This window comes from Colossoma macropomum, unplaced genomic scaffold (assembly GCF_904425465.1).
Source record: "Colossoma macropomum unplaced genomic scaffold, Colossoma_macropomum, whole genome shotgun sequence".
In the NCBI taxonomy this organism is placed as follows: domain Eukaryota; kingdom Metazoa; phylum Chordata; class Actinopteri; order Characiformes; family Serrasalmidae; genus Colossoma; species Colossoma macropomum.
The window spans coordinates 18,666,834-18,687,502 of record NW_023494804.1 but is presented as its reverse complement, the minus strand read 5'-3'; the positions used below and the strand labels follow the sequence as shown (position 1 = coordinate 18,687,502).

At 37.3% G+C, this 20,669-nt stretch overlaps 1 protein-coding gene across 2 annotated transcripts in view; it reads right to left on the bottom strand.

Moving 5' to 3' along the window:
- Window positions 1–20,669, bottom strand: part of phf24 (PHD finger protein 24) — a 77,068-nt gene that overhangs the window by 42,041 nt on the left and 14,358 nt on the right. For both annotated transcript variants that reach the window (XM_036595765.1, XM_036595766.1), the window contains exon 2: window positions 2,302–2,711. In XM_036595765.1, the coding sequence (XP_036451658.1) occupies window positions 2,302–2,709 (408 nt within the window). In that variant the 5' untranslated portion in view covers window positions 2,710–2,711. The remainder of the gene's footprint in view (window positions 1–2,301; window positions 2,712–20,669) is intronic.

The following is a 20,669-nucleotide window of genomic DNA, read 5'->3' as shown; positions in this document are numbered from 1 at the left end:
AGGTTAAGAGAACGATGAGTCTGACAGCAGCATGTGAAAAAGAGGAAGAGAGCAAATCTGTGTTTGTTGCCATGGCATCCCGTCCACGACAGGGGCTTTGTTTGGATTGTGATTTTATGGTTTGATGTTTATTCTTATTACTGTTGTTTTGTTTTTGTCTCCATTGGAGCTGTCTTCTCTAAGTCCACTAACCAGTCATATCATTCTGCCTTGCGATTCACTACTGGAGACCCATATAACACTCATCACTGCAGACTGTATGAAAGAGTTGGTTGGTCCTCACTAGCAGTACGACGGGAGTCACAACCTACTCTAGTGATTGGATCACCTGTCAGGTGCTGAGGTTTTTTACTGAACTGGGAAAATCTGCTTTTAGCTACAGAGCAGCAGTGAGCTGGAATTTACTACACTCCAACCACCTTTAGAAAGCCTGTAACTTTATTATTATTATTATTATTATTATTATTATTATTAACGTTTTATTGCTTCTGTTTTATTTAATTTTAATTCTTTTACTGTTGTACCTTAATTGTTTGTTTCTTTTTGTTTGTTTTATTTTTACTTTATTTTATTTAGTCATTCATTCATTCAGTCAGTCATTCATATTTTTTTAATTAGTTTTACTGGTGAATTACATTCTTTGAAACATAATGTTTGGTTCTAGCAAAAACCAGTTGGCCCTGGTTGTTCATATTAATTGGAGACTTTAAAAGGGCTTGTTGCACTTTTTAAGCATCTCATTTATAAAAATAGTACCACTGATAGACCATTCGTTGATAAAAATCTTTCTTCTATGGTAGCATTTCTCAACCCTGACCCTGAAGGCCCACTGTCCTGTACATTCTAGAACAGGGGATGGCAACCCAAATGTTAAGAAGAGCCGTTTTGTCCCTTTATGTTTCTTTATTTAAGTAACATTTTACCATCTTGGCTGTAAATATGTCATAACATGTGCTAATGTACTAGTGTAAGCTAAAAAATTATAATAGAAATGAAAAAACAGACTTACTTTGCTCTGCTTTAAGCTTTAGCTCAGCTATAGCTGTTTTTCTCGCATTTCTCGCAGAGTCACATACGGCTCTGAAGCCGCATGTTGCCGACCCCTGTTTTAGTGCTTTCCTTGCCTTAATACAGCCACTTTAACTCAGTAATGGGCTGTTAATGAGCTGGTGTGTTAAGTGCAGGACAGTCGGCCTCCAGGACCAGGGCTGAGAAATAGTGTTTTATGGCATGACTCCAAAGAAGCTTTTTTGGCCTTATTCTGAACAGTTCCTAGTTAAAATTGTAGATATTCCAGCAAATAGAAGCCTGGCCCATACAGCTACTGAATCTGTTTATGAATATCAGCATCATTCTGTTTTACTGAATGTACAGTCATGCACTGTGTAATAACAGCAAGGTGGATGTATCACAGGAAAAAATACTCTATGTAGGTGCACGTCTAAATGTGAAACAATGATTTCCAGAAGGGAGAATGTCAACTCTGCAGACATCATTTTACCTTTCACAATACAGCCTTAAACATTGTGTATCACCTAAAAACATGCAAAAAAGTTCATGCTAAATTGTAGCATGCTTAGGTTCCCCTTTAAAAACTAATAAGGAGCCTAGATGACCAAACATATCATTGCTGTCCAAAAAAAACATGTATCTCCACTTTTGTCCATTTTTATTTTTCTACATCTTTTGAACATGGCAGTTCTTCTTTACATTGTGTGAAAATTTCATGATGATTGGACCAATAGAAATGCCCCAAAATCAATCAATTTTCATTAAAGTTAAGGGTGTTTGCCCTCTCCTGTAAAGTTACCATTTTGGAGATGCCTGTGTTCCTTTAGACAGCGATGATATGGACCATTATGCGGAATTGGCTCAAACTTTTTAAAAACATCATACTGTTCTCTTTCCTTAGTCATTGCAGTCCAAAAATGAGAAATAACCTGCAAAACAGCCCATTTGAAATGTACTGTTTTTATGATGTCACCAAAAACAAAGCTTTTGCACATATCTACCTATTCAGCCAGCAGCAGTTTAGCCCAAGCCACTTATATGGGGTGTATTAGCCCGGGCTGCTTTTTGTGAACAAGACACAGTAAGGATAAGCCAAAGAGGACAGAGGTCATTCACATATATCAGTTCTAAAGGCACAGTAACAAAAAAAAAGCCTGTTTAATTGTAAAGGATGAAGAGGGGTTGGAAAATGATCGTGTTAAAATTAATTATGATTGTTTGCTGGTGCATAAACCCAGACCCAAATAAAATTGGACCTAAGTGGAAAAAATGTGTGTGCAGCACTCTTACCTGCTCTCTCTGTCCGAGCTCTATCAGTACAGGCTGGTCATCGTTGGGTTGCCTTTTCGGCCTCACGAACGCTGGGGGAGTGAGCTGATGTGCCTTTTTTAACTCCTCTGGCTCCACCCCTTTTCCATCGCGGAGGCGGCCCCAGGCCTCCTGATTGGCCTTGTTCTCCTCTCTAGGCGGGGCGGAGGCAGGCTGGGCCGAGGACGGACCTGGTTTCCCCTCATCCTCTTTACGGCCGGACTCCTCCGCGTCCGGCTGCTCCGGAGCATCGTCTCCAGCGTTTTCGGCACCGTTGTGGGCCTGCACAGAGCTGGACTGGTTCTTCAGGCCCTCTCGAAAGGCGGAGACCACCACGCTGCATTTCTGCACCTTCTCCACCTGTTGCTTCTTGGACATCAGAACGCCCATGGCTGCAGCACAGAGAGATAGAGAGAGTAATAGAAAGAGAGAGAGAGATTAGAATCAGGAATCAGCAGAAAACCTTGCTTCAGCTGTCTTTCACACTCACGGAGCTGAGCTGTTTAATCAGTGCAAATCAGCCTGAATCAGCTGCTCTTTTTTATGACTGGTTTAAAATGCTGAGCAATTCACATTAAATATTACATTGAGAAGAGCGTGCTAGAAGGCAAGCTGGGTGATTGAATTTTGAAGAAAGAGGTCATTTAGCACTTGAGTGTCGAGTGCTGGGTGAAGCAGTTAAAGTGAAAAATGTGATTTCCAAAATTTTCCTATCTTGATCCAAATGCAGCCGATCTTGTTTGATGTCCAAAGTTTTCTTCCTTGGCTTTCTTCCTATCTCTAATAGACTTGCTTATGTGGTTTCTGACACTGTAACATACTGTTATGGACATAGGAATTCCATTAGTATGGGTAGATAACTGGGTAATGCTTTATTTTGAGTGGTTCTTTTTAGATTAAATAAACACTCAACAGACACTCAGTAACATCAACAACATCACAATGATGTAGCAGCAGTGAATACATTCAGAAGATAATCAAGAGACTTTTAATTAACTGTAAATAAAATGTGTTTATAATCTACCGAATTCAGTTGTTTTTCACTTTATTTGGTGTCCAAGTTCATATCTGTAGGTTTTAACCTGAGATGAACTGAATATGTAACAGATTTAATACTGACCATCTCAACATCCTCAACAAGCTGTTACAGACACACTGACAACATTCTGTACCTGGAGCTTAACTGGATTATGTTGTGGTTAAGTTTAGGATTAGGTTTTGGGTTGAGGTTAAGGTTAAGGATAGGGCCAGAGTAAAGGTTGAAGTCAAGTTTAGGGTTAGGTTTAGGGCCAGAGTGAAGGTTTAGGTTAAGGTTAGGTAAAGTTAGGATTAGGTTTTGAGTTAAGGTTAAAGTTAAGGTTAGTATTAGGGCCAGTGTTATGGTTATGTTTTAGGGTAGGGTTGGGTAAGGTTAGGTTTTGCGGAATCTAAGTGATGTATGAAGTTTGCTTCATGTAACATATTAACAACACATCTACTTAATCTACTTAATGTAAGTGATGTATCAACAGCACATCTTTAAGATATTTACCTCAATGTATTCAGATGCTTCACTACTGCTACTTCACTGATATGTTGTTGATGTGTTACTGATAATCTGTTAAGAGTTTATTAATCATCTACAAAGGACCACTCCAAAAAGTGTCACAGATAATTGGCCAAAAATTACCGCTAGTGGACAGATACTAAGATTTAACCAATATTGCAATCCAACATTTGATAATGTATTTACTTAACTCTGGTAGAGCAGACCCCATCTACACTGTTGTTATTTAGCATCTCCAAAGAGAAGCGCTGACCCAGAATCAGCTGATATTAGCGTATTCATTAGAATGTAAAAGTTAAAAAAATCATCCTCAGTATTGATGAATGTGGGCCATTCTGTCCCATTTTATTCCAGTTTCTATAGTGCCTTTGTCAAATTCAAGGTTCCTACACAACAAAAGGGAATTCTATTAAAAAAATAACACTAAACAGATCAACAAGAAAGGACAGTGATTTGGACAGTAGGGGTGAAACCCACACCCCCACCCCCTTGCCAGTTTTAGGATTATTTTACTGTAACTGCTAAAAACAGCAACGGCAAAATAACAACAGAACAGAGGGCGTTTATTCCATCTGTGAGTTCATACATAGACTACACTGTTAAAAAGATGGTTCTCCAAGAAAATGGTTCTATATGGAACCATGAATGCTCAAAGAATCCTTTGCATGAATGCATCATGAAAGGGTTCTGATATTGATGTAGAATGTGCTGTAGGTGGTTCTATATAGAACATCTCTTTGATACGGACAAAAATACATTGCAAAGATAAAACCAGTATTAGTAGCCGTTTCATTTCCGCTTTAGGGGGAGACGCACTGCTCGTACCACCTGACTTATCATTACACTTCGATGCTCAAAAAAATTGTAATATCTCTGATCTCTCTAACACAGATCAGTATAGCTGTTCGACAGAGCGCTGAGACGGAAGAGCAATGACGAGGCTAGAACAGCACTTTATCGGCTTCAGCAACTCCAGAGCCTTTAGACTGAGAATGAACTAGACAGGGACACAGGAAGATTGACTGCTACTGCTAAAAAATAATAATACCAATAAAAAGGTCTGAACTTTAAAATGATTTGAATGTAGTTAAAGGCCTATGTGTGCTTGATTTAGAGTGGATATTTTTAATTTAGATATTTTCAAAATCAAATTTTTCAATTTGAGAATCTGCAACATTTAAACAAACAATATGTTTTCATTACAGCATGCTAAATCAATGTTGAGGTGTGAAAGGGGAACGCGTTTGCAGAGCAGGCTATTTCTGTACCACAAAGCTGCTAATGCAGTTTTTAACTTTAAGAAGCCATCAAATGTAATTATCCTTTGAATACATTCATTTTTTCCAACTGTTTTATCTCCTGCTGTGTGTGTTCTAGTGTTGAATCTCAGTGTGTGACTGTGGATGTGACACAATCAGTTACCTCAGCTCATTTACAGCCACGCAGCTTATTTGCATAAAGTTAGTCCAGAAGGAAAGACAGCAGGGTGAGCAGCTTTGATGTGTCAGTTATATGTGCAACATTATCTCTCACCACATTACTGCAGATGATGGTACGTTCTGTTTGCTGTAAATGATCAAAAAGAAATAAAATAAAAAAGGCAAATCATCTTGGCTTCCTTCAGAGGCGTCAGGTCGAGAGTTTTTCAGACTCCCATGTGTCTTTAAGTATTAATATTACATGCACAGACTTAAGATGATTCAGCTCGATGTTTATGTCTCAAATGTAAATGAATATTATACTGATGAAGATTTACTGACAATAGTACATAATTCACTCACATTCATGGAAGATGTGTCCTTTGCCCAGGTTTGACTGAGTTTTCTTTCACTCATCACATTTATTCACTTGAAAATAAGGGCCAAAACACAAAATATTCTTCTGACTTAATATTCTTCTGACAATTACACATTTGCACCAGAGAGGTCTCCAAATCCCTAAAACTTGTATAGTGCAACTTTTAGTTTGATTGATGTATTTTCACTTTCATTCAAAAAAATTGACCAGGGGTGCCCAAACTGTATCATAGGGCTACCATGGCCATAACTAGTTATGAGGACACAGAGGTACGGACCTTGATAGTTTCAGAAGGAATGCTTTTTTTCACTTTTCTCTATCCATGAGATTAAATGTAGAAACAGTGCCATCATGATAATACAGTAGTCCACTCAGGGCCACAGCCACAGTGTCACAGACCACCCAATCAAATGGGGAACGCATATTTACAATGCATTATTTTTTATTATATGAAATTTGATTTGTTTTCCGTGAGCACTGTCAGTCTACTCTGGCTAATCAAAATTTGCCAAGCTCTGCCTTATTTTTCTCAACCCTCCAGTAACTGCTTAGCAACCATCCATTGCCACCCGCAATTGCTTCAGTAACCAGCACCTGTCATGTTTGTAACTAGCGTTAGGAATCCTCAGATATTTCTGAAGGGTTTTATGAGATTCATTGTGGAAAAAAGTGACAAAACTACCCAGTGAGCAGTCACTGGTTGTCAGCTGACCTTAGAACAGCTGTGGCTCAGCCAAAGACTTAACTGCCCACTCTGTTTATCTCTGTATGAGTTGCTATACTGCCCTGAGTAACGTTACCAGAGTAACTTTGATTTTCAGGTATGCAGCACACGTGCTATAGGCTAACAAATGACATTGCTATGGTAAAAATGTAGCTAGCTAAGAGTTTATGAGCACAATTAACACATTACGCTTGGAAAATGCAAAACCTATATTTCATTATTTGTTTGAACAGCTCGTAACATGGCCAACTCAAGTCAGCATGCTTTAGTCTGGCTCCAGAAGCTGCTCAGTTTAGGCTACAGGCTCTGTAGTTGGCTACATTAGTGATTAGATGATCAAAGTTATATTGTGTTACTGACTCATAACATACAACAACCAGCATGAGTAAGTTCACTGTTAACCAGCATAGTGATGGCCTAGCATCATGTAGCTAACATTATTAAGGAATCAGAAGGTACATTAGGCTGTATTTTGCCTCATTTGGTACAGACAGCCTTTTATGACATGTTTAATTTGTGCCTTTTCAGTAATCAATGAGGACAGAGATTCAACAGAGACAAGCAAAGATCGAGAGGGAGAGAGGGGTAAATGAAATAAATTCAGTTTGAAACTATCACTTGATTTAGTGTAGGTTTCAACACGTTTTTTCAGCCAAAAATAAACATATAAATAGTTAAACGAGTAATTAAATAAACTTAAACAGGGCAACTGGAGTCAAATATGTTTATGGAAGCGTAATAGCAATTAATGAAAAGGTCCATAACAGTTATGGATGGTTAAAAAAAGGAGCAAATATTTGGTAAAACCTTGAAGATGAAACTTACAGTTGGTGTAATACCCATTTTCGACAGTTAGTTTATTCACTATGAGATGCAGGTCACTTTTCAGCAAAATGGACCTCACTAAAAATGTGATCCTAGTTACAGCCCTTACGACTACATTTCTTCAGTCATACTGTGTCGGAAACTACATTAACAAGTCTCTGCAACCTTAACACAGACCTGGATGTGGGTCAAGAGAAGTTTTGGGCGATGTATTTACAGAAAGGATTTAAGTGACTATTGACTTCTAGTTTTGCAAAGTTAGCCCCTTAGCCCTTATGCTAAAGAAGCAACATCTGGACACTAAACATGTCTTATTTAATCGACTACATGTAGGATAAGTGAAAAACTTAATTTTTAAACAAGCTGTTTTGAAAAAGCTAAATAAAATTGAATTTGAGCCTTCAGTCATTGTTTTCATTATAAACACGCTCCTGCATTTACTGCAGCTAAAGTGCAAAGTGGGAGAAGTCCTTCCTCCCTTCTCCTCCAGTGTCTCTTGGGTTCTGGGTCATGTGATCAGCTGCAGTAAGCTCAGTGTCTATACTGAGAGGCATACCAGTCACGGATAAAGAACATGCTTCATCAAAATGAAACAGAACAATGACAGCGCTGCATGAGGCTAATCTGAAGCTTTCTGCTTGGCCAGGTTCTTCTGCGCTGGAGCTATAATTGCACAGCACTTACAGCAGCTGTGCCTCAACCTGAATCACAGTTAAATGAGCTAACTGTATGAAACCTGATCTGAATAAGATCCTGAAACAGTCCTCTCTCTCTCTCCACAGCATTTCCTGTGAATGAAACTCATCAACAGCCTCGATGTCCTTGAAGTCCCAGACCCATATTTGTCTAGTCGGGTGTAAACACGCATCTGAAGATGGCAAATCATTCGATTTGTTATGTTATAACTGATAATAATAGATAATATTCAAAGCATGCGTCTATTTTTTTGTCCAAAATAAAATTCTTAAAATAAAATGCTATTTTCAAACCAGAAAATCCCAAACAAAACTAGGTATATTGTTGTATTCAGTGAGTGAATTGTCAGCTACATTGAATTGTACTAGAGTATTTGAATGAAGCACTAAAAAAAAATAATGTAGTGAATTTATTTGATTCAAATATGTAAATAATTTCCAGGTTGATAAAATAAATGTCATCAAAACGACTCTTGTCAAAAGTACTGCTGTTAAATTGTTTAACGAAGAGGATGTGTTAATGTATTTTCACTTGCATTAAGAAAAAAAATCAGTAAAACTTGCAACTTGACCAGAGACGCACAAACTTTTTTACAAAATATTTTCATATGTTCAGTCATACTGTGTCTGAAACTACATGAACAGGTCTCTACAGCCTTTTTGAAGACCTTGAGGGTTGAGAGAAGTTTTGGGGATGTATTTACAGAAAGGATTTAGGTGACTATTGACTTCTAGTTTATTCCCTTATCTCCAGCACTAAGCCAAAGAAGCAACATTTGGACACTAAACACGTCTTGTCTGATCAATTACATATCATCATCAAAACGACTCTTGCTAAAAGTACTGAAAGACAGTATTGTGTTAAAGTAGGGGAGAGCGGGGCACAACCTAACACATTTGTTGAATATTTAATCATATTTTTATACAAGCAACATATACATCTCTGCTACAAATAAACACTTGGACTTTGTTTCTAGCACCTAGAGTTCATGTTCAGTTACACCAAAAATGATAGGAAGTGCAATGTTACAATTTGCCCCATGGGTGGGTTCACTGTAACAGACAGAGGGTCAGTTTAACACTTGCTAGAAAAGTCTGATGAATTTGTGCAAATAAAGAGAATTCAATATAATTCTATGTTGTAAGAAATATATTCTCCAACCATACTGCATGATATATTATTTATAACAGAGAGATAGATCAACTGATACAAACACATTCAATTATATTTAAAAACTGACATAAGACTGTGTGTCAAACAATGACCGATTTATTTTTTGTCCAGTGAAGGACAGCAAATAAAAACATCACACATCAGTAAAATATGGAACACTGTTTCTGAATAACTACAGCTTTACCAACTGTTACTGAGTTTCATTAATATACGTATTTAAAATCAAAATACTAACATCTAAAATATACTAATGAAGTAGAAGAAAATCCCTGTTTCCAGATGTTTTCTCTTTTTATCTTGAAATCTGTGTAAACATGTGTGTGAACAAAAAGACTGAAATTACTTTATTTGTCTTTGTTTACTAAAGGTGGCTTAGTTGTAACACCCTGTAACAACTAACCCCGCAGTAAGGAGGCTGTACTCAAACCCAGCTAGTGCTTGCTGTGAGCTTGACAGCTGCTTCAAAATGATGCTATATTGTAGACAACAAGATGTTGATTACAGTAATATGGGGTTGGATTTTGTGATTTACACAAACAGCTCAGAAACCGAAAAAAGTTCTGTTGAAAAAAAATTACTTACAAGCCCTGAAAACACTCCTTGCCACAGATCGCTTTAAAACGCTGACGAATCACTCAATTTTGGTGGGAGACTGTGGCTAGGAAATGTGGTAATGTGGCCAGAAGCACGCGCAGCTTGACCCTCTTTAACAATGTAAAGTCTGTAATTTGTGCACCGCATTAGGCTGTTCCCTGCGCTCCTCATATATATTACATTCATATGGACATTATGTTCACATCTGAATCAAGTGAACTAAATGCATCACTTTTTTTTAATTGAATCTAACTGAAACTTCATGATGCACTGAATCATTTCCTAAAGTATCAGAACTGAATTGCATCACTGAGATGCCATCTGAACTGTTGTTATTTAGCATCTCCAAAGAAAAGTGCTGACCCAGAATCAGCTGATATTAGTGTATTCACTAGAATGTAAAAGTAAAAAAAAAGCATCCTTATTATTGATGAATGTGGGTTATTTTGTTCCACTTTATTCCAATTTCTTTAGTGCCTTTGTCAAACTTAAAGTTCCTTCATAACAAAAATGTAATGCAATTAAAAAATAACACTGAACAGATCAACAAGAAAGGACAGTGATGTGGACAGTAGGGGTGCAGTGGGGGCTGCAGCACCTCCAGATTTCAGGATTACATTACTGCAACTGTAACGGCAAATTTAACAAAAGAACAGGGGCCGTTTACTCCATCTGTACACAAGTTCATCCATAGAATACACTCTTAAAAAGATGGTTCTTCCACAGGTTCTTTAGTAAAGAAATTGTTCTATATGGAACCATGAATACTCAAAGAACCCCTTGCATGATTAAAGGGTTCTTTGCATCATGAAATGGTTCTTCAGATTGACGGAGATAATGTTTCTTTATAGAACTTTTTTGAAAAGGGTTCTATATAGCACCTAAAAGGGTTCTTCTATTGTTATAAGCTTGACATCTTAACAATAGAAGAATTATTTTGGGTGCTACATAGAAGCCTTTTCAAAACAGTTCTATACAGAAACATCTACAATACATTTTGAAGAACGCTTTCACTCTGAAGAACCCTTTAATGATGCAAAGAACCCTTTAATCATGCAAAGCATTCTTTGAGTGTTTGTGGCTCTATATAGAGCCATTTTCTTTACTAAAGAACCCTCGAAGAAACATTTTTAAGAGTGTAGGCTAAATATAGCAGAATTGTTTACTCAGTTCAGGCTTACGCATTACTAAATTAAAACGAGTTCAACAACAAACTAGTTTTAACAGAGAACTTAGTAGTTACTAACTGTTTACACCTCTCTCTCAGCAGCTGTGAGTGTTGGAGAAACTAATAGACTAACTCATAACAACACATAAAGCATAAAACAGACCAAAAACATGATACTTTGGTCAACTAAGCTAAAAACAGTAAATGTAATTTTACTTACAGCTCTAAATATTGCCCTGGTTTTAACTCTGAACATGAAGCATCTATAGCTCCATTTCAGTGAGACTCAGCAACTCTAAACTGATGCTTCTGTTCACAGAAAAACTACCTAAACTCGAACTTAATTAACATGCTGGAGCAGGAACTGAAGGGCCAATATTGTTTAGAGAAAGCCAAAGAGCTGAATGCTCTTAAATCAGAGCTAAAGCGTATATTTTTAAGAAGAGCAGAATTTGTCATGCATCGTACTAAACAGTCCTACTACTTCAATGTTGAATGACCTAGTAAACTTCTAGCTTTACAGTTACAATTTAATGAACAGAGAGCTAATATACATGCAGTTAGAGATGAGGGTATATTGTATACTCATCCGAATGAGGTGAATAGAGCCTTTGAGGGATTTTATCAGTGGTTATACACTTCAGAATTTCAGACAAGCCATAATGAGTACCAAAGTTTCTTAGACAAATTACAACTCCCCAAACTAACAAATGATCAGCGTGATTTTTTGGATGGTCAGTTTTTCTATGGTCAGCTTTGGAACACTTTGGTTTCGGGCCCAATTTCTTGAAAACGGTAAAAACAATTTATTGTAACTCCTCAGCTTGTGTACTTACTGGCTCCTCTGTCATTCAAACTCGGCAGAGGCACACAGCAAGGGTGTCCTTTATCACCATATTTGTTCAATATATCTTTAGAACCCTTGGCTCAAGCAGTGCGGTTAAACTCAGCAATATTCCCTATTATATGTAGGAATACACCCCACAAAATCTCCCTTTACACCAATGATGTTTTGCTTTACATATCCAATATTACCGACTCTGTTCATGAGTGTCTAGAACTTTTTGAAAGATTTGGCAAACTTTCTGGTTATACAATTAACTGGCATAAATCAGTACTACTACCTCTAAATGAAAATGCAAAAGCAATCATAGATACTATTCCCACCCGAATTCCAATAACCAAGAACTTCACCTACTTGGGTATTTCAATTTTTTCAACATTATTACAAACAATTAAATATAACTATTTTTCCCTCTTAGATAAGATTAAGAATGATCTTGACAGATGGTCCCCACTATGTCTAGCTCTGCATGGTAGAATAGCAACTGTTAAAATGAATGTTCTACCTAGATTAAATTTCCTTTTCTCAATGCTTCCAGCAGCACCACCTAATGGGTATTTTAAGGAACTTAATTCTGTGGTGAGTAAATTTATATGGAACAACAAGAGACCCAGAATTCGACTCAAAAATGTACAACGCCTAAAATGTAATGGAGGATTATCTCTTCCAGATTTTAAATTATACTATTTGGCATTTCAAATTAGACCTCTGAAGACCTGGAATAATGCTGATTCCTCTGTACCTTGGGGCAGTCTAGAAGCTAATATTGTTCACCCCATTAGACTTCAGGACTTGCCCTTTACAGGGATCCCTAAAAGACTTTTAAAAACGTTTGGCTCTATAGTTGCCCACTCTTTTAGAATCTGGAAGGAGGTGGAAGCAATTATGGGAGGCCCCTTTCCATATACTAGTAAAACACCTCTCTGGCATAATAGTAACTTCAGTACAGGCAATAAGCCATTTGTATATAAAGTTTGGTCTAAACAAGGCATACATACCCTAAAAGATATTTTTAATGATGAGGGTTTGAAGTCATTTCAAGATTTCAGAGAAGAGTTTGTCTTGCCTGTTTTTTCTTTTTTTTATATCTAAGACTGAGATCTGCCCTAAAGGCTTATGGTGTCCCCTGGTCCAACCAAATTACCGCACACCCTCTACAGAAATGGATAGATTCTACTACTATATCAAGAGGCATGGTATCTGTGGTGTCTATGTCACTCCTTAAACAATCATATTCTAATCCCTCAGTGTCTTTGTTTTGGGAGAAAGAACTTAATGTTAAACCTAATTGGGTTACGGTGTGGAAGAATTGCTTTATTACTTCAAAAAACCCAGCACACCATATAATTCATTTTAAGTTCATACAAAAAGCATATGTCACTCCTAATCTGTCAAATACTGAGAAAGAGTTGTTAAAAGCAGTGAGAGCATAGCAACCTTTTCTAACTGATATGAGGGTGTAAACTTCAGTATACTGAGTTTATTCATTTATCTATTTAGGTATTAATTTGTTTATATGTCTTTTGCTTTGGTGTGTATGTCTTTTCCTCTTGTGTGGTTCTGCCACTGACCATCACTGCTGTCGTCGTCTGTGTTGCTACTTTGATGTCTAGCGATGATTGTTGACTCCGTACTATGTTTGTTGTGGGAAGCTCTGTGGGCATGTCCTGGGCTTTTTGAACATAGTTCTCATGTTTTTTTTTTTTTGTTTTTTTTGTTTACTTGTTAATAAAATATTGATCAAAAAAAAAGAAAAACTACCTAAACTCACCTCAGCCGCCTTCAGATTTCTCTCTCATGCACATCTAAAATGACTAAAAGAGATGTTTCAGAGGAGATTAGCTATAAAATAATCCACCTGCATAAGGAAAGTCAAAGAAAAATAAGTGAAAAAACAGGAGTTTTCAAAACTGGAACTCAAAGAAAATAAGCTACAGGGAAAATCAGACTCCTAACAAGCACCTGGAAGACCTGGTAGACCACCAAACATGTCCCTATCAGATAAACAGCACTTAAAGCTTTCATCTTTGAGAGAGAGGAGAAAATCAAGCTGCTTCAGATCTGAAAACATCCACAGGTGTTTCTGTCCATCCTTCCACTGTGAGAAGACAACTCAGCACGATGGGTCTGAAAGGATGTGTAGCTGTCAAGAAGCTCTTACTGAGAAAAGGAGACGGACACATCAAACAAAGAAGCTGAACAATGGACTGACCACCCCGGAGTCCAGACCTCAACATCCCTGAATGTGTTGGATGATCAACCAACATCTAAGACTGAACTTTGGAGGTGTGTCTGCAGATTTCTTTAAAAAACTGAAAGTGAGTCTCCTGAAAAGAATGCAAGCTATAATAAAGACAAAGAGTGGACACAATAAATAGTGAAAGAAGTCATACTATATTTAGTTGTTGAGGCTTTTGTGTAATGTTTCTGTTAACTATGTTTTTCTGATGCTGAAAAATGAATAACTTGAACTTAATGGCAATCTTTACTGGAAATTTAATAAATAGTTAGAGTGTTAAAAAACATTTTAAAATATCCTCTTCATAATATTAAGGTTCTACAACACTTAAAGGGTTTTCCTAGAACACAACATCCAGGCCAAGACTCATTTAGGAGCATTTCTGTGGAAACGTAGCAGGCAGAAAAGAGAGAAGTCTGATGCTGATTTGAAAGAAGAAACAGAAGGGATATCAGAGAGATTCTGCGGAAGTGAGTTTGATCATTTTGGAGTTGTGACTGCCCGCTGTCCTCAGCCAGACCTTCTCACACAGCTTTCCTCTCTTCTCGCCAATCAGTGCTGTTATGTCACCACTGTTTCCTGAGGGCTGGGGGTTCTGTGGCCAACTCTAATTACAGGCGAAGGCGGGAAAGCGCTCTGGAGCTTCAGATCCCCACTCGGTCTGCATGTGTGTGACAGAAAGCTCGCTGCAGTAATTAATCTGAGTCCTGTGGACTCAATCTGAGCTTTACCACCACAACCCGGCGCTTGCTTCTTCAGCATCAGCCACCGGACAGACGCACGTCTGGCTTTTCAGACAGCCAAGAGGGAGAAATGCGCTGATCTGGAGTCTCTGTCTGCTCGATTTATGAATTAATATGTTTGATTTAAGCGATGATCAATAAATTGTAAAATGCTGCAGCTCTGACTTATAATAGATCAAGCGTGGTGCTCATAAAGCATTCCGGGAAGCTCTAGAATCTGCCTCTGTGAGTGATTTATACAGAGAAACCTGCATTTTATCATGCTTTTGTCTGAATTAGCTTACATTCACTATGAAGCTCCCCATGCTGGTAATAGTTTGGTATGAAAAAAATCCAATTTTTTACAATATTCCACTTACAAAAATGGAGCCTGGAGCCAGTCTGGACTTTGCTTCTTTACTTTTGCACTGAGCTAATGTAGACTCTTAAATATGATGGTTCCTAAAGTTTCTTTGGTAAACAAATAAACCACGAACACTCAAAGAATCCTTTGCATGATTACAGGATTCTTTGCATGGTGAAATGGTTCTTCAGAATGTGTTGTAGATGGTTCTATACAGAACGTTTTTGAAAAGGGTTGTATACACCAAAAAAAACTCCAGCAGCACTGCTGTGTCTGATCCACTCGTACCACCACAACACACACTAACATAACACCACTATATCAGTGTTACTGCAGGACTGAGAATGATCCACCACCCAAATAGTACCTGCTCTGTGAGGGTCCATGGGGGTCCTGACCACAGAAGAACAGGGTACAAGGGGGCTCACAAAGTATGCAGAGAAACAGATGGACTACAGTCTGTAACTGTAGAACTACAATGTGCACCTATATAGTAAGTGGAGCTGATAAAATGGACAATGAGCGTAGAAACAAGGAGGTGGTCATAATGTTATGCCTGATCAGTGTATAGCACCAGAAAGGGTTCTGCTATTGTTAGGATGTGAAGCCTCTAACAATAGAAGAACTCTTTTTGGTGCCATATAGAACACTTTTCAAAATGATTCTATACTGAACCATTTACAGCACATTTTCCATCAATCTGACGAGCCATTTCACCATGCAAAGAACCCTTTAATCATGCAAAGTGTCCTTTGGTTGTTCATGATTCTATATAGAACCATTTTAATTACTAAAGAACCCTTGAAGAACCATCTTTTTTAAGAGTTTGGCTAACACACAATTAGGGACATTTTTGTGCAATGTAAATAGTTTATAAGCAGAATTATACGATTCTAACTGACATTTTTTGCTGTGATTGACTTGAAAATATACATATAGTTTACCATTTACTGCTGATTGTTGTTGCTGTGGTGATTTTTTTTTTAAAACAAACATAGAGTCTGTATTTTAAAAAGTTAAAGGTTCTTACTTAAAATAGCATACTAATGTGTTCAGGTGCACATCAGAAGGCTGAATGTACTAGATGGTAAAATAGTAAATATGACTTCACTCCTTTGGGTACTCATTCATAGATACCCCCACTACAAAGTGAAAGAATTGAAAAGCACATAGATTTAATAGAAGCATGTCAGTATATATTTTAGACATTCACTGCAAGTTGAGTATTTTTCACTTGAGTAAAAAGGTTCAAGCTTGTGTTATATGTCACATCTTATAAGACGGAGTATCGCCTAGAATCCCGAGTTTATCAGTTGTAAATATGACTTTGTCAGCTGTTTGAGCACAATTTACATGTGGGAAAATTGGTATTTCTTAGTTTCCAACACCACGAAAGCAGCATAAGTTAGCGTCATAAGGTGCTATCTCCATCAGCCAATCAGGATGGCCAATGAATCAAAGTTCTTGTTTTACCCATATGCCCAAGCTCAGCTATAAGCTCTTTACAGGGCTAGTTAAATGAGCCTGTAAACTTTTTTAACGATTTAGTAAGAAATCATAGCAGCAAAACGTTTGTTAAGAAGGTAGTAACACTTCCAACTGACCAGCTAATTTAAAAATAGCCTTTTTTTTTAGTGAATGCTGATGTTCACTAGGTTTGTTAGCTTGGTCAGCTTGGTAGCCAGCTAGCTAAATTATCATCTCTACAAATCAGGGCAACTAACTATCTCATCAAAAGCTGAGCTCAAAGATCAATCATTGATCTGCTAATGTGGCCATCTTTGGAGATTTTAAGCTACTTAAAAATAAATATTAAAGTTAGTGAACTTACCTTCCTTATCTAGCTGGTGTTAGCTAGCCAGCTAACAAACTAATATCCAGTTCAATTAGTTACTTTACCTAATCTGCATAGCAGAAAGCTAGCTACAAGAGTAACAAGATAAATTAGCTAGCTAGCTAAAATAATGTCATAACAGTATATTTTAAACATGGACGTAGATAGAAACATACACCCGTAGAACAGAAATACTTCTTTTCTTCATATGGGGACATAAGAGGGTGTATTGAACTAATTTTTAATCTAACAATCTGTTTTAAAGTAACATTTTCTCCTTTTGAGCTAGCATACATGTACATAGCGCTATGGGTGTTTTGAAAAGTATTTTTTTATTTTGCTATATCGCTGCAAATTTGGTCTGAAATTACATTTTATTATATAAATATAATAAAGGACATTTTAATTTGAGCAGAAACCCTGATTTATTAAACTTTTTTGAACATGGACAATATGCCACAGAGCTAACTCATGATGCCTGAACATTGCCTGTTCTTTTGTCCATTTTTATAGATAACTGTGTCATGCAGTGTCAGAATCCACATAAGCAAGTCTACTAGAGATGACTAGATACTAGAGATGTTTTGAGTCAAGTGATTATTTAGGCATGCAGTAAGCACAATGCTAATTAGTCTACACAAACTGCCATTACATTAGACTTGTAACTCCAGAGCAAAACCTAAGAAGCAACACTTGAACACCAAACATGTGTTGTCTGTTTAACTACATTCAGAGTAGAAAGTCATGCAAGGTCGATTTATTTTTTAAATAAAAATATTCCTTTAATACCCCTTCAAAACTAATTTTGAGATCCTCAGTGGTTTTTGTGCAACCAAAACTTTAATACAACATACTCAAGCACACGCAGTGCTTGTATTTGACAGCATGCCTGGGCACACATTATTAATGCAGAGGAGGCCTCTATATGGAATAAACGATAATGACATTGGACTGAAACACCTGAGCACCTGCTGAATACTAATTGGATAGCAAAGTGTCCCAAGTGTCCTCAGGTACACAGCCAAGAAAGTCCAATTCCCAGACACAATTTATCAGAGGGAAACTTTCCACAGAATAAAATCAGTCTGACCAACATGATGAATAATGAATTGAAAGGAAATAAACCTGTTTAAAGAATGAAATTGCATCTGCAGTGGGAAGCTGTTAATAGCTATTTAGTGACTTGTAGTGACTTCTGTTCTGTGTTAGTAAAGTAATGTGTTTGCAGAGAATCAAAAGGTTTAATTTTTTTTTTCTAATTTTTGCATAATTAAAACTTGCACAAGCACCCTGGCCATAATGAACATTTTAACCTTGACTTCATCTGTTGTAAAGATGTCTACTTGCCTCCTACTGCAGTGCCACAATGGTCTCCAAAGTGGGATTTTCTTCTTTAAAGACTGGAAAACCTCCTTCTGATGACGTATCTTGAAAGCAAGAGGAACTTTGTAAAACTACAGCTGCTTTTGGGGTGGAGTTTTGTGGGCTATGTGAAATGTGTTCCTTCCAGCTTGAAGAATGGAAGCTAGATGCTAATATTACTGCTAGGAAGCCATATATTAGATCTATCTCTATTAGCCATTTATTATCCTCACGCCAGGAAGTTATTAAATGAAAAGGTTATGAACACATTACCTTTTATGTATATGCAGGGCAGTAAAAGCCAGAAAAGTCCCAAAGGGAAACATTTTTTCCTGATTTACCACTATTTTATCATAATTAACATTACATATAAAAACTCAGAAGACATGTGTAGGTTCACTGTTGGTTTTGCTTGGTAAATTGAATGTCTATATTTGTGTTGTAGACATGGCGACCCCTGGTTCCTATCACCACCAGTATAAAGAAATCCAAGCTTGTAAGTTTCTCTACATTGAACCATTTCACATCAAGCCACTCTAAATGACTTGTTTACATTTTGACGTTTAAATTATGCAGCCATGGTGAAAAATAGATGGAATTCTTCCCAAAAAACTGTGACATGATCAGACAGACCAACATCACTGAAGCAGAAAGACTAACATGCCCTGCTTTGTCTTTTAGACTTGATCAATATTTCATTTAACTTAGCTGGAGCACCAGTTTTTAGTCTCTTCGGGGAAATACTGGGGGTCAAATTCAGAGTTTCGCTTCAGGCTCTTAAAAAAATGCAACACTTTAATGTTTAACAAGACTGCTCAGGCATGGGGTAATTACATTGCCTCTGCTTTGCTTGGCCTTCTTTAAAGCTGAGTTAAACTTAAAAGTTTCAAATTCCATCTGATTTAATGCAAAATGCATTCAATGCATATTTGTGACATTCTAAACATTTTCTGCCTTAAAACAGACTAAATAGCTCTTCTTCTGGAATATAAATAACCTCACTGTCTTAGTCATTTATAATCTAGTCCTTCTACGGAAATTGATACAGGCCTGAATTTAGAGTCTGCACTCATTCAGAGGTATAAGCAGCCATCACTCATGTCAAGTTTTGCTTCGGGGTTGTCATCTTTTCCCCTCCCCTCAAATCTGTTTTTTAAAGCAGAGGCGTTTAAATTTTCCCCGAGAGCCATGATTGTGAGGATGCCGATTGGCTCAGCACAGGGGTTTGTGGGCAATAATTTGCCACTTTACACATACATGTTATATATACACACATACAAACGTAATAATTTGCCACTTAAAGATTACTTATCGCTGCTGACAGCACAAAACCTTGTATCTCCAATTTTGTTGCTTTTCAGTTTTTGACATTATTTGAAAATGCCAGTAGCCATTTATATAGTGTGTACACTTCCTGATGAATGGACCAAAAGAAATGGCCCAAAATTACTTGTAAAAAATCTGGTTACATTGACTTACATTTAAAGTAAAGTGAGTTTTTTTTTCTTCTCCTGTAAATTTCTCACTTTAGAGATACAGGTTTTGTTCTGAGAGCAGCTTTATACACATATGCAAATGTAATAATTTGCCACTTCACATGAACAGATTAGGGGTTGCATTGAATACTTGACTAGTTGACTAATAATCCACTGGTCGATCCACTGGTCGGTGCTGTGGGCAGCAGTTGACTAGTTGAGGACAGTGCCTGGACTACAGCAGTGGTAACAGCTGAAGTGATCAAGCTGGAGGAGAGGGTACTGTGCAATAAAATCAGATCTAGAGTAGTTGGTAAATGCACAAGGATATCTCATTGACTTGCTGTGGTTACAACTGAGGAATAACTGGGAATGTTTCCTGGTTCAGTAACTTGGCCTGCATCTTGCTCTGAAAAGCTCAATGGTGAGTAGATGCTACTGTGTGCTACTAGCTTGATAAACAATTGTATGTTTCCCCTCAGACAGTGCATGGACCAGAACCAGGTTCAATTCTTTGTGAGATTCTGAGAGCTGTGGTGATTTTAGTGTGCAGTTTACATCAGACAGTCTGTGCACTTCTGAGAGCAGAGTGCCAGAGACAGAAAACCTGAAATACAACAAAAAAATCTTCTTAAGTGCACATCTCGCACCTCAAACCGTAGCATCTGCCACCCCATTAGCAAACTTCTAACAAAATACTTTGCACAGATGTCGGACATTTTTTAAAAAGTGGAAATAACAACTAGTTCCAAAGTTTTTTGAATGACTAGTCCCTATTATTTATTATTTATCTTTAGCTTAGCTGGTTGTATCTAAGGATGGTTTTCCATGGTGAAACTTTAATGCAATTAGGTGCAATTTGTGAGTTGAACGCAAAATTATTTCTAGTTACAGTGGACAGTTACGCAAAGCAATTAAAAAACAAAGCACGCAGCACGTTCCATTACTTCACTAAATAGACAAATTAGCAGATTGTATTTTTTGATA